Source organism: Anabas testudineus, chromosome 14, assembly GCF_900324465.2.
Source record: "Anabas testudineus chromosome 14, fAnaTes1.2, whole genome shotgun sequence".
Lineage (NCBI taxonomy): Eukaryota > Metazoa > Chordata > Actinopteri > Anabantiformes > Anabantidae > Anabas > Anabas testudineus.
In genome coordinates, this window is record NC_046623.1 from 18,452,751 (window position 1) to 18,478,630 (window position 25,880).

General features: G+C 41.0%; 2 protein-coding genes and 1 long non-coding RNA gene across 8 annotated transcripts in view; 1 reads left to right on the forward strand and 2 right to left on the reverse strand.

Annotated features, from left to right (window-relative positions):
• Positions 1–11,021, reverse strand: part of larp1 (La ribonucleoprotein 1, translational regulator) — a 34,872-nt gene extending 23,851 nt beyond the window's left edge. For 3 of the 6 annotated variants that reach the window (XM_026371770.1, XM_026371768.1, XM_026371766.1), the window contains exon 1: positions 10,304–11,020. In XM_026371770.1, coding sequence (XP_026227555.1) covers positions 10,304–10,691 — 388 coding nt within the window. In that variant the 5' untranslated portion in view covers positions 10,692–11,020. Of the gene's footprint in view, positions 1–2,777; positions 2,862–10,303 lie in introns of those variants that run through there. The other 3 variants (XM_026371769.1, XM_026371767.1, XM_026371771.1) reach the window with 3 other exon arrangements.
• A 6,935-nt stretch (positions 11,022–17,956) lies between these two features.
• Positions 17,957–25,880, forward strand: part of LOC113169965 (15-hydroxyprostaglandin dehydrogenase [NAD(+)]-like) — an 8,087-nt gene continuing 163 nt past the window's right edge. Inside the window, exons 1-7 of the mRNA XM_026371775.1 lie at positions 17,957–18,296; positions 19,980–20,103; positions 24,106–24,212; positions 24,526–24,622; positions 25,039–25,115; positions 25,532–25,689; positions 25,816–25,880. The exon at positions 25,816–25,880 is cut by the window's right edge and continues 163 nt beyond it. Coding sequence (XP_026227560.1) covers positions 18,204–18,296; positions 19,980–20,103; positions 24,106–24,212; positions 24,526–24,622; positions 25,039–25,115; positions 25,532–25,689; positions 25,816–25,880 — 721 coding nt within the window. The 5' untranslated portion in view covers positions 17,957–18,203. The remainder of the gene's footprint in view (positions 18,297–19,979; positions 20,104–24,105; positions 24,213–24,525; positions 24,623–25,038; positions 25,116–25,531; positions 25,690–25,815) is intronic.
• LOC113169966 overlaps positions 19,373–25,880 on the reverse strand; it is a 6,518-nt gene continuing 10 nt past the window's right edge. Inside the window, exons 1-3 of the long non-coding RNA XR_003299612.1 lie at positions 25,803–25,880; positions 24,086–24,209; positions 19,373–19,763 (exon numbers count right to left, since the gene is read on the reverse strand). The exon at positions 25,803–25,880 is cut by the window's right edge and continues 10 nt beyond it. This is a non-coding gene — a long non-coding RNA (uncharacterized LOC113169966). The remainder of the gene's footprint in view (positions 19,764–24,085; positions 24,210–25,802) is intronic.

Below are 25,880 nucleotides of genomic sequence, written 5' to 3' on the forward strand. Positions count from 1 at the left end.
ATTAATGATTTACTGCAGTTTTCCTGTAGCACGTTGCATCTCCCCACCTCTCTGTTCTTTAGTAGAAATGTTTTTCAATGAAAACTGATGAATTGAATGTGAAGCTTAACTTCTTATCATTCATGCATGGGATTATTTCAACAACGTGGGGCTAAGAGCATGAAAGGTCCTTGAAAACAGCTCCACTCGACAGGCAGGAACCAAGGCTGGCTGCTATCTAAGAATTATGTGCTCAACTGTACAAGATCACTGATAAGTTTTATTTTCTCTACAACTCAAGGACAGATCAGGTGTGTGTTACAGAGGCTGACACACGCAAAGGATTCTGTTTGATCTGAATGAACAAGAGGAATCATTTCATCAGCTGCTCTGAATTACTAACTAATCAGCAAATAAGATCAATAAGAGTCTGAAATCCTGATACACTGGAAACAAAAAGGTTTTCTATATTAGCAGCTCTGCAGGGGAACAGGAGGGAACCTGTCAACATGTACACAAAATAAGATTTACAATAAACCCTGGCATTTGGTCAGATAAACTAAAACTAAAGGAGCAATAAACAATACATCTCTGTATTTTTATCATAAATGTTTTCCCCTATGATCAATTCTGAGAAACTCCAATCAATTTATGAATAGCTGGAGCTGTGTAAGCGTTTATTCCAGTCCAACTACAGGATTATTTAAAAGCTACAACTTTCTATTCTTGTAAGTTGCACTTTTCTATCTGGGAAGCACTTAATATGCAGAACTAGTGTTTTGGATAAACTGTAATATGAAACTGAGGTCAGTTTTATCGTTTGACTACTAACAAGTCAGCAAAGACATGTCCTGAAACGTCAGTGTTCGACTGTGTCTCACCAACTACTGACAGTTTCTTAAATTGGCAAACGCCGTGCCTCATTAGATGACGCTGAACTGCAGAAAAGGTTGAACAGGGACAACATTTTTATCCCAAACAATACTACGTCATTTTGGTGGAGTGTCCAGGGGTGGCACCAGCCCTCCATTTAAAATGCAATTTTAGGTAAGAAATGATAATTCTTTCTGATTTAAATGATCTCGTCTTCAGTTTAGACCTTGTTCCTGCAGATTTTAACACAGAGTGAATAAACACAGCACCTCCCATTAATTTCAGTCCATAGTCCCTATAACGCTCCATTTGCCAAACATCTGCTGCTTACCTTAAGATCATTACAGCCAAAGATGAACTCTGAGTATTAGAAATCACTGTAAAAAGCTGCTCCCCAGCCCTCAGTCCGTCTTAACAAAGGCCAGCAGAAAACTAGAAACACTGCTTTTCCACAATCATCACTTTACCGACAAATGTTCATATTATTTAGACTTTTCTCACCGAGGTCCATCGTCAGAGTCTCCTCTCTGTTATTTCCTCCCCGCTCAGCGTTTCCTCTCTGTATATGTCCACTGCTCTCAGAGGCAGTTGTTGCTGTGCACAACAGATTGCCAGAGGCCACCATTAAGATTAGGCACTGCCACCACCAACCCCCACAACTTTACATTAACCATCATGTCTCCCTCTGCTCCTTCAGTATATTTGGTTCAATTCATTCATCTCTGCAGTGTCAATATCTGATTCTACATGTTCAAAATAAACACAAACAGCAGATGCATGGATTTGTATTCTGCTTCTTCCCACTTACCATTATCTCTAATTTCAACACCTCAACCAACACTGAGCCTCTATCTTTTTCTCAGAAACTCCCAACAGTGCTCACACCTCAGGTGGAGTCCAGAGACACATTCCCATGGGTGCTGCAACATGCACCAGTGGCAATACCTGCTCCAAAGCCCACAGGGTTCCACTAGAACCTATAAATAAACCTTGTGCCACGTCTGCTCTGCAGCCTTAGATAAACACAGTGGTAGAGTTGGGAAACCGAACCAGTCCTCAGCCAGATGCTTGGGACTTTTTGTTGGCTGTGGTGAGTCCACATATATGGTAACATCATTGTGAAGTGAAATCATGTTTGAATGTTATACATATTTAGACAAATGTTGGATTCTGGGATTTCCAGTAACTGTGGCAGGTTAAAGAGAACAAGAACACAGCACCCTGACAACTTCCTCATGGGACAGTTTTCCACTAAACACACACAGAGGCCAAGTTCTGACAAAGAAACCCATATTTTACACATATACTGGATGAAAGAGGACAAACGGTGCCAGAGCTCAACTCGACCATGTCTTATTTTTAGTTATTACAAAGGTTTCTGCAGTGTTCACTAAATTCAATTTAATAACTGGTGACCTGTCCTGCAAACTTTTTCACAGTCAGAATGACGGAAACTGTAGCTATTTATGAAGTCCTTTAATCGTTTGTCTTTTACCTAATCACACTTGTCTGCATTTCTCAGCTGTGCATAATAGTAATTTCTAATATTTTAAGGACTACATGGATGTGAGCTGGACCCTTGTATACATTACAGAACAGGCCTTCCAGGCACAGTCAGGGGTCCAGAGACTTATTCACATGAACTTGGTTAAAAAAAAAAAAAAAACATTAAAAAGTTTCAGTACAGCTTTAATAACTTTAAAATGAAGCTTTAGAGTTTCATCTTCTAGTTTTATTCTATAGGAACTGAATTCAGTTTCAGTTTATTCAGCTTTAAGACGTTTTAAGACCTGTAGTGAAACAGAAACTGGTTAAGAAGGTGTAACTATCACTGCAACGATCATTTCAACAAAATCTGAAGTAAACAGGTGAGAAACTTCATCTACACGTTTATCTACTAGCTGCTGGTACTATGATGGTCTTACATGAACAGCAGAATGACGACAGAGGAGGGAAGCCCGTCTACAGGAACCAAATATGGAGGAAACTGCAGCCGTAGCGTACGCCGGCAGAATGACTGACTCACACTCTCTCTCACACACACTCTCACACACACACACACACACACACACACACACAGTCAAATACTCTCCCCAGTGTCACATGATCAGTGTGGTGACATCAGCTCTTGCAGAATAAAAGGCTCAGACAGCAGAGGGCTGCAAGGCGTCTCCCTGTGTTCACTGAGCTGCAGTCACACACACACACACACACACACACACACACACACACACACACACACACACACACACACACACACACACACAAAGTCATTTAACAGGGGAGTGACTGGTTTTTACAAGGCTCACCTGAACTCACCATTAATGCTGTTACCTCTAAACAAATTCTCAGTTGAGCCTTAAATTGAATTTCAGATTGTTTCTGTGATCTGAGCGTGTTGCTGGGAGATTTCCTCCAGTCCTTCTGTGATGTCTGACATTAATGACTTTAACTTCTGCAGGAAGAAGGTACATTTTTAAACAAGATGTTTATTGTTTAGATTCAAATTTCTTTTTTAAAGTATTTCCCCCATGGGTGGGGAAACTCACGAGAAGTCACGGTGTGGCCTCCTTTTGTAGGGGATGGATGAGGAGGAAGCATACAGCTTTATTAAGACCCAGTGGAGCAGCACGACTCGACCAGCTAAACATACATGTAGAAGTTGACGCAGCAGCTTTTTGCTGGTTAGAAAACGTCTTGTCACAACACAAACATCTGGTTCAGACAGGTTTCGACATTTAAAAATAACTTGACATGTTTTTAAATTTGATTTTAAATAAAATTCCTTCCCCAGCTGCTCTTTGAAAACACTGCTCAACAAATTTGTCAACTTATTTTTTGCTGTTTGACTAAAACTTGTTGCACAATTAACAACTAATCTGAAGCCGCTTGTCACATCTTTACACACCACTAACTGGACACATCCTTGATGCAAACGGTCCACACCCTGAGCAAACGTCTGCCCCGCCGAGTCTTCACTGTGAGATCTGCCACTATCTGCGAGTCCAGACACAAGCCTGAGACAGATAATGCAACAGGAGCTGGACGGTGTAAGACTAGAGCTCGTCTGAAACAGCTGACAGAGTGTGTGCCGAGTGGGTGTGTGAGGTGGAGCAGGGGGAACCAGACTGATACTTAGTTTAGCACTGACCTTTGCTATCAGACTGAGCTCCAAGTCAAACATTAGGGGCTGTAAAACTGCTTAATTTCATCAGTGATTTTGGTTCAAGTGTTAAATGTGTCAGAAAAACAAATCAGACTAGAAGACACAGCCTTACGTCCACAGGGTGACGAGTCAGCTGAGCTGAGCTCACATAAACGCAGTCAACACACATTCACAAGCAGCAGCAGCAGCTCCGCTTCTCACACACGTCAACCCTCCTTCTAGGTTTGAGGCCGGTTTCTGACACCTTGTGAATCCCGACTACAAACAGCCCGGAGGTGTCTGATGACAGAAGGTGGAGGCTTAGGACACAAGTGGAGTAACAGTGTTTGATCTGTATATATCTTCTTCTACAACTACATTAAAGCGTATCATAAGCCATGTCTCAATTTCTTTTCTGATTTCCAAACTAATGTTTCCAAATTATTCCAAGTGTGGTGTGAAACAACTCCCTACCTGAAGTTTATGACAACTGAAAGCTGTTTCAGTTTAGAAACTAGCTGAAAGTCGTGTGTAAAGCAGAGAGGAACAGTCTGTTTACCTCGAGTTTCACACACACAGGACTGCATTTGCAAGTGTTAAATGTTCTTACCATCCCTATGTATGGTAAAGAGATGCTAATTCATGGTGCCGAACCTACATTAACATGTATTAACGCAACAGTTCTTTAGGTTGATCCTGATTTTTTCAACTGAGGGTCACACCTCAGCTGCAGGACAGCATCACACGTCAGTCTGCATTCTTTAGAACAGAAGACAAAAAGACACTTTAAATAAAGGCCGTACTGCTGATACTGCAAACTGAATACTGTGTACATGAGAACATGATCTGTAGAACATTTCTACATTCTTATCTCAGCCGCATGCTTTTGTGTGGAACAATCACCAAAACTTGAAATAAGACGAAAAATACAGAACTTGAAGCAAAAAAAAAAAAAAAAAAAAGCGTCAATAATCAGCTGCAAATATCCAGAACCGGCCAGGATATAATTCTCAGTCATTAAGGATCAAAACATATTTAAGTGTTGATCACTGTGTGCTCAACAAACACGGAAGAAGGAGCTGTAGTGTCGCCTCAACAGAAATCATTAAACATCCACAGACAACACACGCTGCACTTTTTCCTCATCATCCATCTAATTTACATGAAATGAACTGCGTTATAATGCCGATGGTTGCTCCATGAGTTACAACAGTTGTGTGAGAACCCCTGTTTTCAGCTTAGCTCTATCCACAGGAAGACTTCCACAAGCTGGCCAATCAGAACAGAGTGGGCTGGGAAAGGTGGGCCTTAAGAGAAAGGAGGTCAAACAGCCAGAGGAGCTGTTGCACAAACAGGCTTTACAACGTGTATTTAAACTTTTTTAACTGGAAAAATCTTCTATCAGTGGACTCTTTACACAGTGTGCTGTTCTTTTCTAATGTGGTTTTTTTATGATTTGCAACACTGAATTTTTCCCCTTTGGATCCATGTAAAGACCAGCACTCTGAGCCCATGTATGTCACATGTTTTGGATCACACGTTTGGTCTGTATTACTCTGAGAGTTAACATGCACTTACGATATAAACGTTCTCCTCCAGAAAACTGAGTTCGAGACCAACAAGAAACCTAGCTTCTGTAGTCGGAGTGGAGAGATCAGAGAAACCGGTTTTCTCCAGGCAGATGTCCCCTGGAGAAGGCTGATTTCTTTGCCAGGTAAAAGCAAAACATGGTTTCTAATGCAGTGGAGTGACTGGATGAAAGAAGAGAAGCCTCCTCTTGTTTAAAACAATTCTGTGCAAAGTCAGACTAAAACTGAAACCAACACGAAGAGGCCTTCAAAAGGCCAACAAGGTTCATTTCCACTGTGTTTTTATTAAATTCAACTTCCCCCAGCGGGGTTAAAAAAAAAAAAAAAAGCTCCTTTCTGCCCATGCAGCCGGTCTACTGCTACACACGGCAAATCAAAAGTCAAGAAGAAGCATCTAATCTCTGATCCATGTCTCCAGAACACATCCAAGGTAGAGACCAGGTTTGGGTCTCCAGTTTAAGGACCATGAACAACTTTATACTAAATTAAAGTGTTGTGACTGTGTACTTAATAAATGAGCTAAACAACAACCGAGTAAAATTTCATTACTACCAGCACGCAGTTAAAATGTTTGCAGTTCCAAACAATGATCTATTAATGTTTAACTCCATTATAGAATGACACATTTATAAAAAATAAAAGACTAAATATACATCTAACCTAAAATTCAATCTTAATGCTTTTACAAATATAATCATTCAAGGTTACTGAGAAAACTTTGTGATGATGCAGCAGGATTTTACTTCTGATGACTAAAGAAAACTAAAATACAGGGCTGTCCAGCACAACAAGCTGATTCTGGCTCAAACTTTCTACCATTTACAGGTTTACAGCCAATTATTGCGGCCGAGATCTCTGAAATGAACATTGTACTGGACTGGACTCGTGCTTCATCTTCACACCACAAACTACAGCGACTCACAAGCGCTGCCCTTTGCATTTTTTCTTTGGACGTGTTGCTATTTTCAGTCTGAACACAGGTTTACAGTGAGCTAGCAGCGACAGGTGCCCCAGCAGGATGGGAAACGGACTTGTTCAGCCACTGCGGGTGCATTTTGCTGGCAGTTAAAGAGTTAATTTTGTGCACTAGACTATCTGATCACTTATATCAGGTTTAACTCAGTATACTGGAATGTGCTACAACTAAAGCGTCTGCATGTTGAAGTAGCTGAAGCTAACAGCAGTCCATGCAGCTCCTTAAACACTTTACTTCTGTAAACATTAGCTAAAGTTCAAGTTAACATTTAATGTGACCTATACCTACTGTGGGTTAACTGGGATGTACCTAACGTGTAGTTTTGAACATTTCAGACATGAGTTACACTCAAAGTTGATGTGCATCAAGTCCAACATGTTTCCTGAGAGCAAACTGTGTGTGAGGGGAACCGGAGACTCCAGGAGTGTTACAACATGCAGATAACTAGTTATAGCTGAAGCCAGGACTGGGACCAGGTTAACCATAAGAACACATGACTGTGTGGTCCTGTTTCCTGAAGTCACTGTATTGATTCCTTACTCTCTTCACTACAGTAGACACATGAACAGTGGCCTATGACATCGTTGGCTTTGAACTGATCTGTGTCAAGATAACAATTTCAAGGCTCAGTTCATTTCCAATAACAACGTCCGCTCTAACCTCAGTATGGTGAGTCCGACTTCCTCCCCTCTGGACAAAGAATCAAAGGCCACAACTAACAGTGAACAAATCCTTAATCTCTCACGAAATCAAACTGTTCGATGCACGGAGCCACAGGCTTAATGCTTTTATATAAAGGTTATGTTATATTTATCACATAACTAACATCATTAATTAACTTTCATGTTCAGTTCTGTGTGTGAAACTCATTTTTCTTTGGGGAAAAATATTGAAAAGTGAAAATGCACCTCAGCATTGACTAAGAGAAGCGAGATGAAGAAGTGCTTGTCACTCTGTGTGGTTTCCTCAATAATTAACAGTAACACCGGCCTGTAGTGGCACGTCTGAGGCGATTGTGAAAATGTGCTGCCTATTTTGAATCCAGATCCACCCGTCTCTTGCCACAAATTAAAGTCACACACTGAAACATCCTCCCACTGTGATCCTACAACTAAGCCATCTGGGCTTTGGAAATACATTTCTAGTATTTCAGCTGGTTCTTTTCCAGGACAGGAGTCCTGGATCATGTTCAAGGACACGCTGAGAACACACGGCTGATTAGAGACCTGTTAAAAAGGTTAAACCGTTTACTTTCTGGTTGAACAACTAAAAAGAAAACTTCAGCTTTCTAATTCTATCATGTCCTGAAAAGTTAAAATGGTAAAACAGCTTTGTGCTGCCACATTTCAGTCACCTTTTAGACCATGATATCAACAGATTTATTCATGATTTCATAATTAAACTGGTAGAAAAACAATTAATCATTTAAGACGTATATAAACCAAAAGCAGCAAACAATCTTGAGCTTCTTATTTTAGATAAACTGGTTATTTTATTTAAATCATCTGTTTTACTTTAATGTTAAATTAGCAATTTAGAAAGTAGCGACAGGGGATGAGGAAAATAATTTTCCAGATTAATCAAGAGCACTAGTAATGAGACGCAGCCCAGAAACAGTGTCATTTGACCACCGTCACCGTATTTTGAAAATGAGTTAAGGCTGAACAATAAATCGTTTTCAAAGCTGCAGTTATTTTTTGTTTTTATTAATGTTGCAGATTCTCAATCATCAGAGAGCATCGTCATGAAAGGAAGTGGACAATAATCAAACAAGCTGCCAAATAGGACGAGTGATCATGATCACTAGATATAAAGGGGAAATAAAACACCACTCACTGAGTTTATAGAGAAACAAATTATGTTGTTCAACCCTTATGAAGATACTAAAAATGCCTGAACACACACACACACACACACAATAAATCTGTGAACTTCTCACATTTCATAAACACAAACTGTAGATGTGACTCTGTAAAACACAGTGTTTGGTCTTTGTATTCAACATAATAAGGAGAATTTACAGCTTGCTTATCTCAACCTCTGGCTTCCAGCCAGCGTTACTTGCTGATGTGACAGCTTGTGGAGAACACCCATCAAGTCCACCCGGACTGATCCAGATTCAGGGACAACCTGTACCCTGAAATCTACATTAGTCACGCATGCAAACAGCACAGCAAACAAAAAGACAACACAAATAGCTGACGGGCTGTGATCACAATCATGATGACCCGAGTGTGAGACTGCAAAAACATGGCTGACAAACATGAACCACGTTGCACTAAAAGAGCAAAGAGACAAACACTCCGAATAATGTTTAAAGGTGATCAGCTGGGACACCTCCGATCAGAACAGCAACGGTGCAGCACGAGAAGCTGTGGTTTTTATCCCAGTTTGTGTCCGAGCATGTAGAAGCCATGATGACTCTGCCTGCTAGCATACATGCTAACAGTAGCTAGCAGCGGTCACAGACACACAGGAGCCGGGTTAGCGCTGACAACATGTCCACGACATGACAACAGTGTTGATAACCTCTAAACAACCACACTGCCTCACACAGGACAACTTCACACCACGCCTGGTTCTGGACTCGGCACGGATCTGGTGCAGTGTGATAGTTAGCGAGCTAGCAGGCTAGCTAGCCCATGCCTTTCTCTCGGGGAACACGTGGAGTGAACACGTGACGTCTCATAACAAACCTGCTTCTTTTTAGGATTAAACGAGCAGATGTTTTATGTCTGATGGAGTTTTGGTGTCAGGAATCTGTCTGGGAGAGGCTCAAAAGAGTGACACGTTCAACACACGGCGACTGGAAGCGGATAAGAGCAGCCTGGCAGCTAAGCTAGCACCTGAATGGGAGAAGGCTCCACGACGCGCTAGGCCAGGATCAGCCCGTGTGCTGCTATTGTTAGCCGGCTAAGCAGCTACCAGAGCCATGCTGCTGGCTTTTTGTGCAAATGAACGCAACGTGAGACATGGGTGGATGTCTCATTAATGTCTGACATGGCTGCGTGGTGAAATGTGGCTCAAAACCAAACTAGTAAGCGGCTATTTACATATTTGTCCGACTAGGTGGTGATGAAGCAGCTAAACATGAAAACTCCTCAATCATCCAACAGTAAAGTCTGTGCATGAACAGTGACTCTGCTGAAACTCACATCTACGGATAAATACAACCACTGACACCAGAAGTGGGTCCACTGAAGTGTTTCACAACAGCTGCAACACGACCTGTGCAGAACCGACACAGCACCGTGTCTGTCTGTCTGTGCTGGATCCACAGTTCCCACTTTAAATGCTTCAAACTGGGAATAAAGGAAACGGACACAGTGACTTCACCAAATACGACCTCATCACACCAAACGTGCGCGTCAAGGTGAATCACTGACGGATCCATGCATGGAACAAGTCATCAGAGCCATTGTGGACCGTTTCAGCTCTTTATGGGTGTGATCCATTGTGCAGTCGGCCCCCCCATGGGTCCACTCTGCCACCCTGAACTCCAGGAATAGCTTTCACCCGGAGGAGGGAGGGTGGAGGTCTGGGACTCCAAATATATCCAGCCTGCAGGGAGCACCGAGCCCCCAGAGGGCGACCACAGACACGGCTCCTGTGGTTCGATATCTGCGAGCTGACCCCGGTGACAACCGCTCGGTCCCCCCCGTGTGACCCCCCCCCCCCCGGTCGGACAGACACCGACACACAACCGTGACAGTGAGAAAACGAACACAAGAAGGTACCAACCGTGGTGTGCCTGTCCGTTCACGCTGACCACGGTCACCGCGTTCATTTTCCTGGTCCACGGGTTCACCTTGGGTGGGGGAGCTTCGGTAAACTCCTTTCTGCTGCCGCCGGTTTTAACCCCCTCCTCGTTTGGCGGCTCCTCGCTGTCACAGCCCCCTCTGCTCTCCTCTGCAGCCGGTGTGGAGCTCTGCTCCTCCGCCCCGGGTGTCCCTCCCTGCACGGGGCCGCCGCCGCCGCTGCTCCCCTTCTCAGCGACACCCGACTGCCGCTTGGCCCCGTCGACCCGGCCGCCCTCCCCCTCCTCCGGCTCACCGTGGATCACTGTGCCGTGCTCCTCCGCTGTGGCCAGCGGGTTGCCGGGCAGGAGAGGCTCCACCTGAGTGGCCATTTCTCCACCACCGTCTTTCTTCCCCCCTCAGGATCAGCACCCGTCCGCCTCCTCCGGTCCGAGTCCGCCTGTAATATCTAGGAACCGTGAAGTCGTTCGGCGGAGAGTGCCGCTCCTCGGTCGCTCCCAGACCACCGAGCTTCGGTCCGAGACGCAGAATAATCCGCGCTGGATTAGATTGATGTAAAAGTAAAACGTGTCCGACGCCTCGGGATTAAACCGGATCTCAACACCAGCAGCAACATGGACGGGCCACACCACGCGATGCGGGGGGCGCGCACGTACAGCGTAAAGGGGGCGTAGCAACGTAAAGCCGGGAGCGCGCTTGTGGGTCAGGTCGTTGCGATGCTTTCAAGTGCGTCCGTGTCTGGAAACTCTGTCAGAGACAACAAACAGTTGGATCAGTTTATTAGTCTAAAGTAGTTTAATGTTTGTGCTGCTGAAGAAGTAAAATAACAGAATAAATTCACGGTGTACGTTTATAGTTTTGTAGCAGCAAACATTCTCCTAACTAATTTGACCTTTACTTTCTGATATAAAGTTTAATGAGATATGATATCGTCCAAAACTTCAATATGTGAAATCACCATTATCTCTTAAATGCAAACAAAATGGAATAGACTAAAACTAAAATATTTCAAATCAGAAATCAAGACGTAATATAAAATAAACTAGAATGTAAATGAAGTGCAGCTACTTGAGTAAATTAATAAAGTTTATTGTATAACCAAAACAGAACTGGTTCCATGTTTTGTACATATAACTATTATTTTATAGTTATATAACATATATAATATATAATAGTATATATAACTATTAATTCAAGGGGAACTGTTTGAAGAGTGTCTTATTCTAAATGCTGAAATTCTCAGATATTAAATCATTATATTTAGATTTTTGTTATTAGATTTGCGACAGTAATTGGTAGAACAATCAACTTTTCAGTTTGAATCAGAATGAGAGGGTAAAAACAAAGGTTAATTCTAATGATTATTTGGACCGCAGCACAGACAAAGCCATTTTTCCGACAACACTGAAGGCGTCGTGGAGCTCAGCTTTCTTCGCATTTGAACGCAACTCGCCTTTAATTAATCAGATTTCTTCCTGAAACACAAGTTTTTATTGTAACTAACAGTTTAAAAGCCCCGTGAACACGATGTGACGCCTGTTTCTCCAGCACACACGCATTTTGTGCTGTTTTATTACAGAAATCAGTGAAGGGGGGGTTGCTCCTATAAACCCTTCGCTGCCCTTTACGCACAACACACGTGTCCAGAGCTGCGCTGCACGTGTGGAGCGTGTTTTATTATGAGTCTTTATAATTTAACCAAAACAGAAAAAGACTTCAAGTTTATGTTAGTGTCGTTTCTACATAGGTTGTTCGAGCTACACACACGTCATTCAACATTTAAAGGTCTTTTTCAGTATGTGTGTGTGTGTGTGTGTGTGTGTGTGTGTGTGGTTGATTATATAATAGCCACAGGAGGTCAAGTGTGTGTTTGAGAACTGGAGGAGAAACGAACAGTGTTCTACTACACTCTGTATGTAGGACTGGATATGTGCAGTATTTAAGTTTGGAGACTTAGACACATTTAAAATGACAAGAATGAACAGAGAAGGAGACAAATGACAGATTCTAACTCGGCCTTAACGAACTCATCAGAGGTTTGTTCAGGTAAATACACCTGCAGCCATCGTTCACCTGTTCTAAATATTACTGTGCCTCAGGCGTCCAGCAGAACATTAGTGACTAAGTATAGAGACAGTGGGAGACATGAGAGCATGAGAACAAAATAAAGCGTCAGAAGGCAAATTGGGCTTTTTAAATAACAAACATGGCACCTTAACACACTCTGGGCAAACTGGATCAGTTTTACAGAAGATCAGTGCAACTTATCAGATAAGATAAACTGTCTTAATCCCAGAAGAGAAAGATAAAGAATTTGTTAAATAAAGACAGGAGTCCAGTAAATGAAGGCGGTCTAGCAGCAGAAGAGAAAGACCGTAGTCTGTGTCATTAGTAAGATCTGACACAGGATCGATGTAGAGTATGAGAAATATTCAGGTGTGACGGGCAGCGCACAGTGTTAGAGCTGCAGCGGCTTCACATGTACTGCAGGATTCCTCGTGTTCATGACTAAAAGCTTGAATATGCAGATTATAATCTGAACATACAGGAGTTTCTCACAGTGTGCTATAAATGGCTGCATACGTGTTTTAATTATGGGCTTGGTTGGAGAATCTGTGGAGTTTTCCATTAAACATTTAAATTCCCATTTAAATTCACAATTATCATATGTTCACGCAGCTTCTACAACACCTGTGCTACTCCAGTGGGTGGTGTATGACAGGAAACAAACACAGCCCTCATTAGTACTGGCACTCTGCCTGCACAGCTGATTTTATTGTACAGTATATTAATCTCTATAAATGTGACGTGCTATTATTAACCTGACCCAGCGGCACTCACTGTGGGCTGCAGAGAACATCTCTGCGTTTTCTTAAGAGTAGGTATAGATATGAAGACCGAATAATATGCAGCTAGTCCTGGTAAATGAAACACCATAATATATATAACAAAACATTTAATGAAATAAAATACAATACACAAGTCGATCATCCTGTAGGAGAATAAACCTCCTCCTGCCTCACACATAACGACCATAAACCCCCTCTGAATAGGGTGTGGTGGACAAGACCAGACTGGCCGCCCTCCTGTGGCTGCTGTGAAGCCAGAGGCTGAAGGAGAGGGTTCCTCACATTTTAATCACGTGACCACCAAACGTTTGCATAGCACGAGATCAGGAATGAATCAGAACCACATATGAAAGTATTCGTATATGATAAGAAAAAAACCATGTTGTTTTCACACGTCCATGAAAAACATGTGATCAGTGCCACTTCATGGCAAAACATTCATTTGGGCCACTTCATGTGAGCATTATTACTCCATTAGCGGTGTGTGTGATAGGTGTGGCTGGATGTGGTCAGACACTTGTTGCACCTGTAACCACACTCTGTCCTGGAGTACACCTGTACATCACAGCAGCAACAGGAGAAGCTGAGCACTGTGAAGATCTTAGTTTGGATTCCTCTTTAATACAAAACAGCCTGTCCTGCTGATAGCCTGTCCTCTCCATTCTCGGAGAGGAAGTAGAGGTGGTAGAGGGGTACAAACACCTGGGAGTTCCCCTGGACTGGACTGGAACATAGAGGCTGTTTAGAGGAAGGGACAGAGTCCTTTAGTGTGTACAACAATGATACATGATAGCTGTTGTAAGTTTGACTAAACCGTGTTTATGGCTCAGATCCCCTGGCTGGGATCACTAGGACCTCTGTCTACATTAGACTTAAACAAGGTGACGCACCAGAATTCAGTGAGGTCGACTGTGATCTGTGCTGAACTGCAGTAATAGAATGGGAAAGATTAGGAGCCATGAATCATTAATGTGGCAGTGAGCCGATGATAACACTGTCAAATGATGTTTACTAATTAGAAAAGAGGATCAAACATAGATCCCTGTGGTACTCCAGTGCCTGAACGCCTGGCACCATGCAGCGTTTAAGCTTTTTAACCAACATGCAGAGTTAAGACATGGTGGATTGGAGCTTCTGGGGAAGTGATTTCCAGTTTCTGGATTTCAACTCTCCAATATAAAACTTATATAATGTCCCTGTTTTAATTATCACGTTTCAACAGGTGAATATTTTGAAAGTTGTTTGTCTCAGAGTGGTGTTTATGTCGCTCATGACACATCGGTGTCTGACCTATAGTCACAATAAAATCTAATCCCTCCATTCTGCATCCTTCTCTTTGTGTCTCCCTCTGTTTTTGTGCTTTCCTGGCTACTGTTCGGATGAGTTTCCTCACTGAGGGATACGTCTGTCTGAGTCACACCGTGAAACAGATGTTAATTTGTGCCGTTATTAACCAATTAGATTTGGGCACATTGAAAAAGACACATTTTAAAACAGACAATTACAGACTTGAGCAACATGTCTGACCTCTGTTATCACCTGTGTGTCTGGAGACTCTGAATTAGAACAACACAGTGGTTTTTAAAGACAGACAACACATCTTCTGTTGTGCATGTCGTGTGGGTTGAGTTTGTTTTTGTGTAACTAAAAGAAACCATCTCTCTTCCTCTGGGGACACACAAACACGTCTGAATGTTTGAGCCGTGTCACTGTCACACCCTCCTCTGTCTAAGATGTAGCATCCGTCACACACCCTCAAACCACATAATCTCCACACATGCACATACCACAGCCTGTGTATTCACACTCTCCTGTAGGTATTGACACACACACACTCCTCTGCCTGCCCACGGTGGCCCCTCACTGTAAACAGGCTGATATTTCATTCAGCGGCGGCGTCCTATTCTTTGCGGCCGATGACACTGGTGACATGTAAAGCTCTCTGGCATTGTCCGGCTCTCTGGAGCTCTTTGGCAGCGTAATCACCAGTCAAAAGGCAATGGGCCACTGGGATGAAAACACAAGTCAGCAGCTGGTCAGCAAATCACAGTTGAAAGCTGTTAAATGGTGGATTTGCCCCGTAAGCAAGACAAGCTCGGGGGGGCTTTGTGGTGCCAGTTTGTGAGTGCACAGAGTAAGATGGAGAGACGTTTTTCATAACCACTTCACAAGCCGTCTCCGAACTACACTGTAGCTCACTGTTTGTCTCTCATCAGCAGTGGAGGAGGACGACTTGAAATCCTCAAAGTGTGAGTTTCTAAAGTGCTTTCTGCTCCTGACTGGAATTACTTGATGTTCTTCAAGATCTCAGACACAGAACCTTTAGGAAGCAGCTTCTTCCTGACTGCTGTTGGTCACGTTCCCCGTCCCCGTTCCACATTCATGCGATGTGTGTCGTTCCTCTGGTATCTTCTCTGTCCTGTTTATTTATGATGCTTAGTTTGTACATCATCTTATTTTTTCCATTTCTTCCATGTGGAAACCTACTTGTCAATAAACGTATTTGTGATTCTGTATGAAGCGACTACTGCTGCTTTCAAGTTTGTTTTTTTTACACTTAAATAAGAAAAAACTGAACAACAAGTGTAACAAATCCTCAAATGTAAGATTTTATGTTTTAATTCCGATTTTCTAATGCAGCTGTTATTTTCTTTCTGCACTGAATTGCTTTAAACAGCAGGAAGTATCTGAAAAATCAAATACAATCCTGTTATTATAGGACTTAGTCCTATATTATTAGAGACAATTTTAACTGTATTTCTGTTTAACTTTCCCCTTACAGCTGATAATGTGAAGTGGATGTAAACAATTTAATTTATGGTTTTGTTTCTTTATCAAACTTTATTGATCCCACAGCAGCTCATCTAAACAGTTAAGACTGAAAGAGAAGTAAATATAAAATTATATATAAATATTAAATATAAAAACTTGCCATAGGGTTCATAAAGTCTTTCTGACATGTCCTTAATTAAAATGTACACTTCAAACTATGTGTCCAAAAATTGTGTATTATTATGTATTAAATGGAATTTTCTGGTAAAATAATTATTGTTTCATTGCAGATTAATTCATGGAAAACAGCAGCACTGGACCATGAAGCAGCTGTTTGTGCAGTGTACTGATAGTTATCATTCTTTTATTCATTAATATTACTTAAAATTGTATAATTGGAAGGAAATATAAGTAGACATTCTAGAAAACCAGGTTCATCAAAGTTCTGAACTAAAAGTCTTCACGTAAACATACGACAAGCTGTTTCTGTGTTCATGTGTTTTAATTTGCTGCCTCTGATGTGAGAGAGTCACTACACTCCATCTAGGGGCAGATGTGTCCACAGCAGAGTAAAACACATTCAGAGTGACTGATGCAGCTGATGCTAATGTTTAATTACTTTATACACTCTGAGGACTGTGTGAACTTCTTTATCTTAATAATAATTCAGTTAATTTTTAATTCAACGTACATAATTAGTCTGAATCTGTACAGTAACTATTAACTACAGCTGATGAAGGAAGTGGAGTAAAAACCTTTACGGTGATCCCTGAATATTATCGTTCATGCCACAGATCTGTGGCATCGTCTCACATTTATGACGCGTGAAAATTTCCCATCCTGCTGCAGCTACACTGACGTTTGTGTGTTTCTCAGCTCCAGGGTGAAGACCACAGCCTCCCCACAAAAATCTATTTACCCATTTCTCCAGTGTGATCCTGTTAGAGACACGTAGTTCTTATTACATCAAACCAAAGTGATGCAAACTCACAGAACCACACCCTGCTCCTGACCTCTAACCTCGAACAAAACAACACCATATTAAAAGTATTGAGCGTGGACGTCGTGTGTCGGCTTAGTTCTGAGCACTTTTCCTGTGGTTGTGACAGAACCGTTTACAGGAGTTCACTACAGCAGCAGGCACAGACTTGTCAGGTTTAGGCCTGAACACATACGTTCCCATACTACAGTGGAAGGTGGGGTGGTGCACGTGTTAACCTTTTAATACACGTACACTCTCGCTCACATGTACAGATTTATTCACATTCAGTGAATAAATCTGTACACACACTGAATGTGAAACAGCACTGAAGGAAAGAAGATCGTGTATATAGAGGTACTGGAGGAGTACATTTTGTACTACAAAGTAGTAATAATATTAATATACTATATACTAGATACTATAATATATTACTCTTATACCTGCAGTTTATTACAATAAGTTGTATTGTGGTCCTGTATTTAATTTATTATCATGTTTCACTGTGTGCCCCATTAAGTTTTGTCCATTTTATAGACTTTATAGAGTTTACATAGAGTTCTCTTCAAGTTACTTCAGTATAGTTCTTAAATTATTTTAAGTTTATTAACTTCTCATTTGAAAATCAATCACTGAGTGTTAGTGATGATCAGGTAACAGCACTCTGGCTCCATCTTGTGGTCACAGACACAAACGTGTCCAGGAAACGTTTGTCTTTTAAGGTCGCTCCAAACTCCATTTAAAAAAACGTCAGTTCTAGGTTGAAATAAATATAATCAGAGATACAAGTAATGAACATTACTATTCAGAAGTCCCCATAACTGTAATGAGACACTCTTAAAGTCGGTATAAACATGACCCACTAATCTAAACTGTCACTAAGGGCAGCCCTGCTCCAGAATACACACGTGGTGAGTTTTAGTAAATAACACACGGTTTGATTTAATTGCTTTTATTTGGCTAAAGCCACAAATGCCGAATTAAAGAGAGAGCTGTGTCGAAACAGGAAGTGTATTAGTTTATTTATTTGTTGATTTACATGTGATTTCCAGTCCAATAAATATCGAATCGTGAGATTTTTGAACTGAACTCTGAGCCTAAAGGTTAAAATCCTCCGTTTGCTGACGTTTCCTACTCAAAGGTCGCTTCACATCTTCTTCAACACATTCCTGAACTCAGCTTGTTTCGACAGGCTGTCTGTGTCAGTGTGGGTGGTGTTAGTCTGACAGTCTACTTCGGGTCCAGGTCTTTCCTTCAGTCTCTAAACCTCCGAGACGCTCAAAATGGTTCTAACCGGTAAAACCGCGGTCGTGACCGGAGCAGCGATGGGAATAGGAAAAGCAATAACGGAGATTCTGCTGCAAAACGGGGCCAAGGTAAAGTTTTTCTTTCTAATTATTAATAATCAATAAGGTTTCTGTCGAAGTCTTCACAAGTTAAAGGGAAGTGGCGAAAAAAACAGGAGAGTGAAAGGGGAAGTGATAATTTAGTGGAAATAATTAGAATTAAATAATAATGCTCAGTCGAAATGAGGAGAACTGGACAGTTTTTATACTGGTTATTAGAAGAAAGTGTCTAGGAATGACCTGGGTGATGATTAATGTCACTTATTAAGAGTAATATACAATAATTATCACAGGGACAAATAACAAATAAATGACAGAAAAGTACAAATGAAAAAGTACAGTAGATATAAATAATAACACAGTAAAAAATGTATGAAAACTAACTGTAAAATAATAATAGTGCCTGTTTACATGTACATTACAACACCTTTACAAATAATAAAGAGGTCATGGGTCATGGACTGAAAAGATTACGATATGATCTTTGAGCTTGTCCCACTTGTAATAAAAACATGTCAGATAAAAGCAGAGAAGCTGAACAGGACCAGTGTTATGCCGAGTTTTTCATGCCTGCCGAGATCGATATCCCCCACTCTAATCAGGGAGGAGGATGAAGATCTCGGCAACTCTGAGTTGCCAAATATTGCACCCCCTCCCTTATTAACTGTGACACACGTTATAACAAAATGCTGTCATTTGTCCATATTTTAGATCATTTTAAGTTGACAGTGAAAATTCACGTACGCAAAAGTGTGAGTGGCTCAAATTATACCGAAGTTTGCACATCTTGTCATTATTAGCAGATATTGTATTACATTAAACTTGCCTTGACAAAGTATGACACATTGATAACATTCATACATTCAACGAACCACAATGAAAACCTTCATTAACCACAACACTTCTAATCTGCTGTACCATTTTTAATAGGGCAAAGATCTGTAGTGTGCTTTGTTACCCTTTTGTGTATGTGAATTTTCACTGTCAGCTTAAAATAATCTAAAAGATGGATAAAACGTGTGTTACAGTTAATAAGGGAGGGGGTGCAATATTTGGCAACTCGGAGTTGCTGAGATCTGCATCCTCCTCCCTGATTAGAGTGGGGGATATCGATCTCGGCAGGCATGAAAAACTCGGCATAACACCGGCCCACGGGTTCAATATACGTAGAGGCTCCATTCATCTTTTTATAGTTGAACTATTTCAGTAATTACACGCTGAAACTTCAAATAGAGATGTGATTGTTCTGTTTAGCACATGTTCAGGAAGTGTTTCCAGGAAGCGGGGTCGTCAACTCACCTGTGAAATATATTGGACTGTTCTCAAAGCAGTAGTGAACTCGGACTGTTCACTGCTTCACAGCTTTGGTGCAGTCACACTTTTGTTTTGCTTTAAGACGTCGTCTGACTCTGATCAATCAAAAACAGATCATAGTTCATTTAAAATGAAATGTCTGTAGCTGTCACACATCAGCAGGCTCCACAAAGAGTCTCCAAACTGGGAGAGAGAGAGAGAGAGACAGGGTGGGTAGAACTAATTTAACTAATAGAGAGTAGTTATGTCTCAGTTCAACAACTACGGCTTCGCCAGTGATCCCAATTAATCACTTTATATAACCATTAAGTCTGGCTGCAGGGCTCGTTAGATTACCTGTGTTAGCTTTAGGCTAATAAAGGTGTGTACAGTCTCTCTGATGGTCTTTCACCTGTACAGGTAGTCCTCCTGGATGTCAATGAAACTGCAGCAAAGAGTTTATTGGAAGACCTCAGAAAACAACACGGACAAGACAGGACTTTGTTCCTGAGTTGTAATGTCGAGTCAGAGGAGCAGATCAAAGGTAAAACACATGTTTGTACTTTTTACATAACCTCAACCATTAAGTCAACCTTAACCTAGATCTGGTTCTACCCTCCAACATAAAACCAGGTCCTAACCTTAACCTAGATCTGGTTCTACCCTCCAACATAAAACCAGGTCCTAACCTAACCTAGATCTGGTTCTACCCTCCAACATAAAACCAGGTCCTAACCTAACCTAGATCTGGTTCTACCCTCCAACATAAAACCAGGTCCTAACCTTAACCTAGATCTGGTTCTACCCTCCAACATAAAACCAGGTCCTAACCTAACCTAGATCTGGTTCTACCCTCCAACACAAAACCAGGTCCTAACCTAACCTAGATCTGGTTCTACCCTCCAACATAAAACCAGGTCCTAACCTAACCTAGATCTGGTTCTACCCTCCAACATAAAACCAGGTCCTAACCTTACCTAGATCTGGTTCTACCCTCCAACATAAAACCAGGTCCTAACCTAACCTAGATCTGGTTCTACCCTCCAACATAAAACCAGGTCCTAAACTAACCTAGATCTGGATCTACCCTCCAACATAAAACCAGGTCCTAACCTAACCTAGATCTGGTTCTACCCTCCAACACAAAACCAGGTCCTAACCTAACCTAGATCTGGTTCTACCCTCCAACATAAAACCAGGTCCTAACCTAACCTAGATCTGGTTCTACCCTCCAACATAAAACCAGGTCCTAACCTAACCTAGATCTGGATCTACCCTCCAACATAAAACCAGGTCCTAACCTTACCTAGATCTGGTTCTACCCTCCAACATAAAACCAGGTCCTAACCTAACCTAGATCTGGTTCTACCCTCCAACATAAAACCAGGTCCTAAACTAACCTAGATCTGGATCTACCCTCCAACATAAAACCAGGTCCTAACCTAACCTAGATCTGGTTCTACCCTCCAACATAAAACCAGGTCCTAACCTTAACCTAGATCTGGTTCTACCCTCCAACACAAAACCAGGTCCTAACCTAACCTAGATCTGGTTCTACCCTCCAACATAAAACCAGGTCCTAACCTTAACCTAGATCTGGTTCTACCCTCCAACATAAAACCAGGTCCTAACCTAACCTAGATCTGGTTCTACCCTCCAACATAAAACCAGGTCCTAACCTAACTTAGATCTGGTTCTACCCTCCAACATAAAACAAGGTCCTAACCTTAACCTAGATCTGGTTCTACCCTCCAACATAAAACCAGGTCCTAACCTAACCTAGATCTGGTTCTACCCTCCAACATAAAACCAGGTCCTAACCTAACCTAGATCTGGTTCTACCCTCCAACATAAAACCAGGTCCTAACCTTAACCTAGATCTGGTTCTACCCTCCAACATAAAACCAGGTCCTAACCTAACCTAGATCTGGTTCTACCCTCCAACATAAAACCAGGTCCTAACCTAACCTAGATCTGGTTCTACCCTCCAACATAAAACCAGGTCCTAACCTAACCTAGATCTGGTTCTACCCTCCAACACAAAACCAGGTCCTAACCTAACCTAGATCTGGTTCTACCCTCCAACATAAAACCAGGTCCTAACCTTAACCTAGATCTGGTTCTACCCTCCAACATAAAACCAGGTCCTAACCTAACCTAGATCTGGTTCTACCCTCCAACATAAAACCAGGTCCTAACCTAACTTAGATCTGGTTCTACCCTCCAACATAAAACAAGGTCCTAACCTTAACCTAGATCTGGTTCTACCCTCCAACATAAAACCAGGTCCTAACCTCACCTAGATCTGGTTCTACCTCCAACATAAAACCAGGTCCTAACCTAACCTAGATCTGGTCTACCCTCCAACATAACAACCAGGTTCCTACTTAACTAGATCTGGTTCCTACCCTCCACATAAAAACCAGGTCCAACCCTAACCTAGATTCTGGTTCTATCCCCTCCAACATAAAACCAGGTCCTAACCTAACCTAGATCTGGTTCTACCCTCCAACATAAACCAGGTCCTAACCTAACCTAGATTTGGTTCTTACCCCTCCAACATAAACCCAGGTCCTAACTAACCTAGATCATTGGTTCTACCCTCCAACATAAAACCAGGTCCTAACCTTAACCTAGATCTGGTTCTACCCTCCAACATTAAAACCAGGTCCTACCTAACCTAGATCGTTGTTCTACCCTCCAACATAAAACCAGGTCCTAAACTAACCTAGATCTGGTTCTACCCTCCAACATAAAACCAGGTCCTAACCTTAACCTAGATCTGGTTCTACCCTCCAACATAAAACCAGGTCCTAACCTTAACCTAGATCTGGTTCTACCCTCCAACATAAAACCAGGTCCTAACCTTAACCTAGATCTGGTTCTACCCTCCAACATAAAACCAGGTCCTAACCTTAACCTAGATCTGGTTCTACCCTCCAACATAAAACCAGGTCCTAACCTAACCTAGATCTGGTTCTACCCTCCAACATAAAACCAGGTCCTAACCTAACCTAGATCTGGTTCTACCCTCCAACATAAAACCAGGTCCTAACCTAACCTAGATCTGGATCTACCCTCAAACATAAAACCAGGTCTTAACTCAACCTAGATCTGGTTGATAGTATAAGATAGTATAAATCAGTATAAGATAGTATAAATCAGTATAAGATAGTATAAATCAGTATAAGGTAGTATAAGGTAGTATAACGTAGTATAAGGTAGTATAAATCAGTATAAAGTAGTATAACGTAGTATAAGGTAGTATAAATCAGTATAAGGTAGTATAAAGTAGTATAAGGTAGTATAAGGTAGTATAAGGTAGTATAAATCAGTATAAGGTAGTATAAAGTAGTATAAAGTAGTATAAGGTAGTATAAGGTAGTATAAATCAGTATAAGGTAGTATAAGGTAGTATAACGTAGTATAAGGTAGTATAAATCAGTATAAAGTAGTATAACGTAGTATAAGGTAGTATAAATCAGTATAAGGTAGTATAAAGTAGTATAAGGTAGTATAAGGTAGTATAAGGTAGTATAAATCAGTATAAGGTAGTATAAAGTAGTATAAAGTAGTATAAGGTAGTATAAATCAGTATAAGGTAGTATAAGGTAGTATAAATCAGTATAAGGTAGTATAAAGTAGTATAAGGTAGTATAAGGTAGTATAAAGTAGTATAAGGTAGTATAAGGTAGTATAAGGTAGTATAAATCAGTATAAAGTAGTATAAAGTAGTATAAGGTAGTATAAGGTAGTATAAAGTAGTATAAGGTAGTATAAATCAGTATAAGGTAGTATAAAGTAGTATAACGTAGTATAAGGTAGTATAAAGTAGTATAAGGTAGTATAAGGTAGTATAAATCAGTATAAAGTAGTATAAGGTAGTATAAGGTAGTATAAGGTAGTATAAACCAGTATAAAGTAGTATAAATCAGTATAAAGTAGTATAACGTAGTATAAGGTAGTATAAGGTAGTATAAGGTAGTATAAATCAGTATAAAGTAGTATAAGGTAGTATAAGGTAGTATAAGGTAGTATAAGGTAGTATAAACCAGTATAAAGTAGTATAAATCAGTATAAAGTAGTATAAAGTAGTATAAGGTAGTATAAGGTAGTATAAGGTAGTATAAACCAGTATAAAGTAGTATAAATCAGTATAAAGTAGTATAAAGTAGTATAAGGTAGTATAAGGTAGTATAAATCAGTATAAAGTAGTATAAATTATGTGGGGAAGGAGACAGTTTGTCTGCACAGACACCAGGAGCCCCACACATCTTTATTCTAAATTAATTTAAATCTAAAAGGTTTGAAATGAAACGGCTTCAAACTGAAATGAAAGTTTAGAAGTTTAAGGTTTTGTTTTGAGTTTGGTCCAAAAAAAAGGATTTGTCTAGATTTACAAGTGTGATTACGTATTTAATTAATTCTGCAGTGAACAGGAAAATATTGATTTGAAAAGCAGTGGAGTTTAAGTATGTTTGGTTTAAACTGATTAAAACACAAGTGGAACATAGAAGGAACTTAACTGTGTTTCCATGTTGTCAAGCTGCTTTTCAGAAAACTGTAGAAACCTTTGGAGGGATCGACATCCTGTGCAACAACGCCGGCATCTTGAACGAGGGCGAGTGGGAGAAAACCGTCTCCATAAACCTGGTGAGGAGCAGAGCAACACGCACATCTGTTTGTGATCATGCCTTTGTTATTTGTACTCAGCTGCACCACTCCCACAAGGGAAGCTAAACCACAGAACATCGTGTTTCCAGCGTCCACACAAAGCTTTTCTTTTCTTTTCTGCAGTCTCTGTGGTAAAATGAGTCAGTAACTTAACAATTTAACATTGCATTATGTTTTCTGTTAAATTGCACAATGTTACACAAACGACTCTCTGCAAATATTAATGGGCGGAAAAAATCTGTTGTTGTCACAAATGGCACCTAAATAAAGGCACGTTCATTCTGTGTGGTAGCTGGGTGTTATCAGAAGCACGTACGCGTCTCTGCAGCACATGAACAAGCTGACGGGAGGTCGAGGAGGAGTCATCGTCAACACAGCATCGATGGCAGGTAAAGGTCATGATGCACTGCAGGTTGTTAAATAACAGGAAACAGCACTTTCTTTGTATTCATAAAGAAATGAGTGTAGGTGCAGTTTGTGTATGTAAAAATCAGAAAGGACTTAACCACCGTGTTATACATATTTCATCATGTTCCATTATTAAATGCAACACTAATTATTATGGTTTGGAAATATCTTGGCTGCTTGCCTGTGTAGTAGTCGTAGTAGTAGTAGTCGTAGTAGTAGTATTAGTAGTAGTACACTGTGTCAGCTCAGAGAAATGCTGCAAGTGTCAACAGGTTTTAACATGATGGTTTGAACAACATGACTGTTACATAGAAATAAGGGATCATGCAGAAAGGAATTTAACCTCCAGCTTACAGTGACATTTAACATCGACACTGATTTAACCCATGTTCCTCAGGTCTGGGTCCTCTGCTAAGCTGTCCCGTCTACACAGCCACCAAGCACGGAGTGGTGGGCTTCACTCGAGCTATGGCGGTGAGGACGTTTTCCTTATGATAAAGGACACGTCTGTTTTACACATCATCAGATTTGTTGACAGTCTGAGAGCTGCTGTTGACCCTCTAGTTAATTCTATTTAAAGTTAAATTGATCAAGATGTTTATTACGTCACGTTTTCATTTTTGGTTTGTTATAAATCTGCATTTTACTCACTTTTAAGTTTTAAGGTGAGTTTAGAGTCAGTTAAACAGTAAACTGTGTGTTTGATTAGTTGACTTCTCTCCTCCAGTCAGATTTATTAAATGATTTGTAAATGTCAATATTACTAAATATATCATGTAATCAGGCCAATGGAGATAAAAAACAATCGATCAATGCAGCTTTAAGAACTGTATTTAAATGTGTGCAACAGTTAAAATCCTTAATAAAACCTAAGTGTGTGTTTTCACTAGGCTGCTTCAGCCGCCTCCGGCTACGGGATACGGTACAATGTCATTTGCCCAAGTTTCGTCCAAACTGAGCTTCTGGACAACATCACATTGAAACTGGGACAATTCTCGCACCTGGAGGATGCAACCCAGCAGTTAGTAGAAGTTCTGGGGATTTTAACGTGAGTCCGTCTTTGTGTGCTTGGTCACAGGACGTTGTTGTGATCATTTCTATTATTCATACTGTGTGTGTGTGTGTGTGTGTGTGTGTGTGTGTTCATTGACGTTACTGTACCTCATTTTTTCAGACCGTCTGAAGTAGCACAGTGCGTCTTCGAGCTGGTGACGGATGAAACAAAGAACGGAGAAGCCC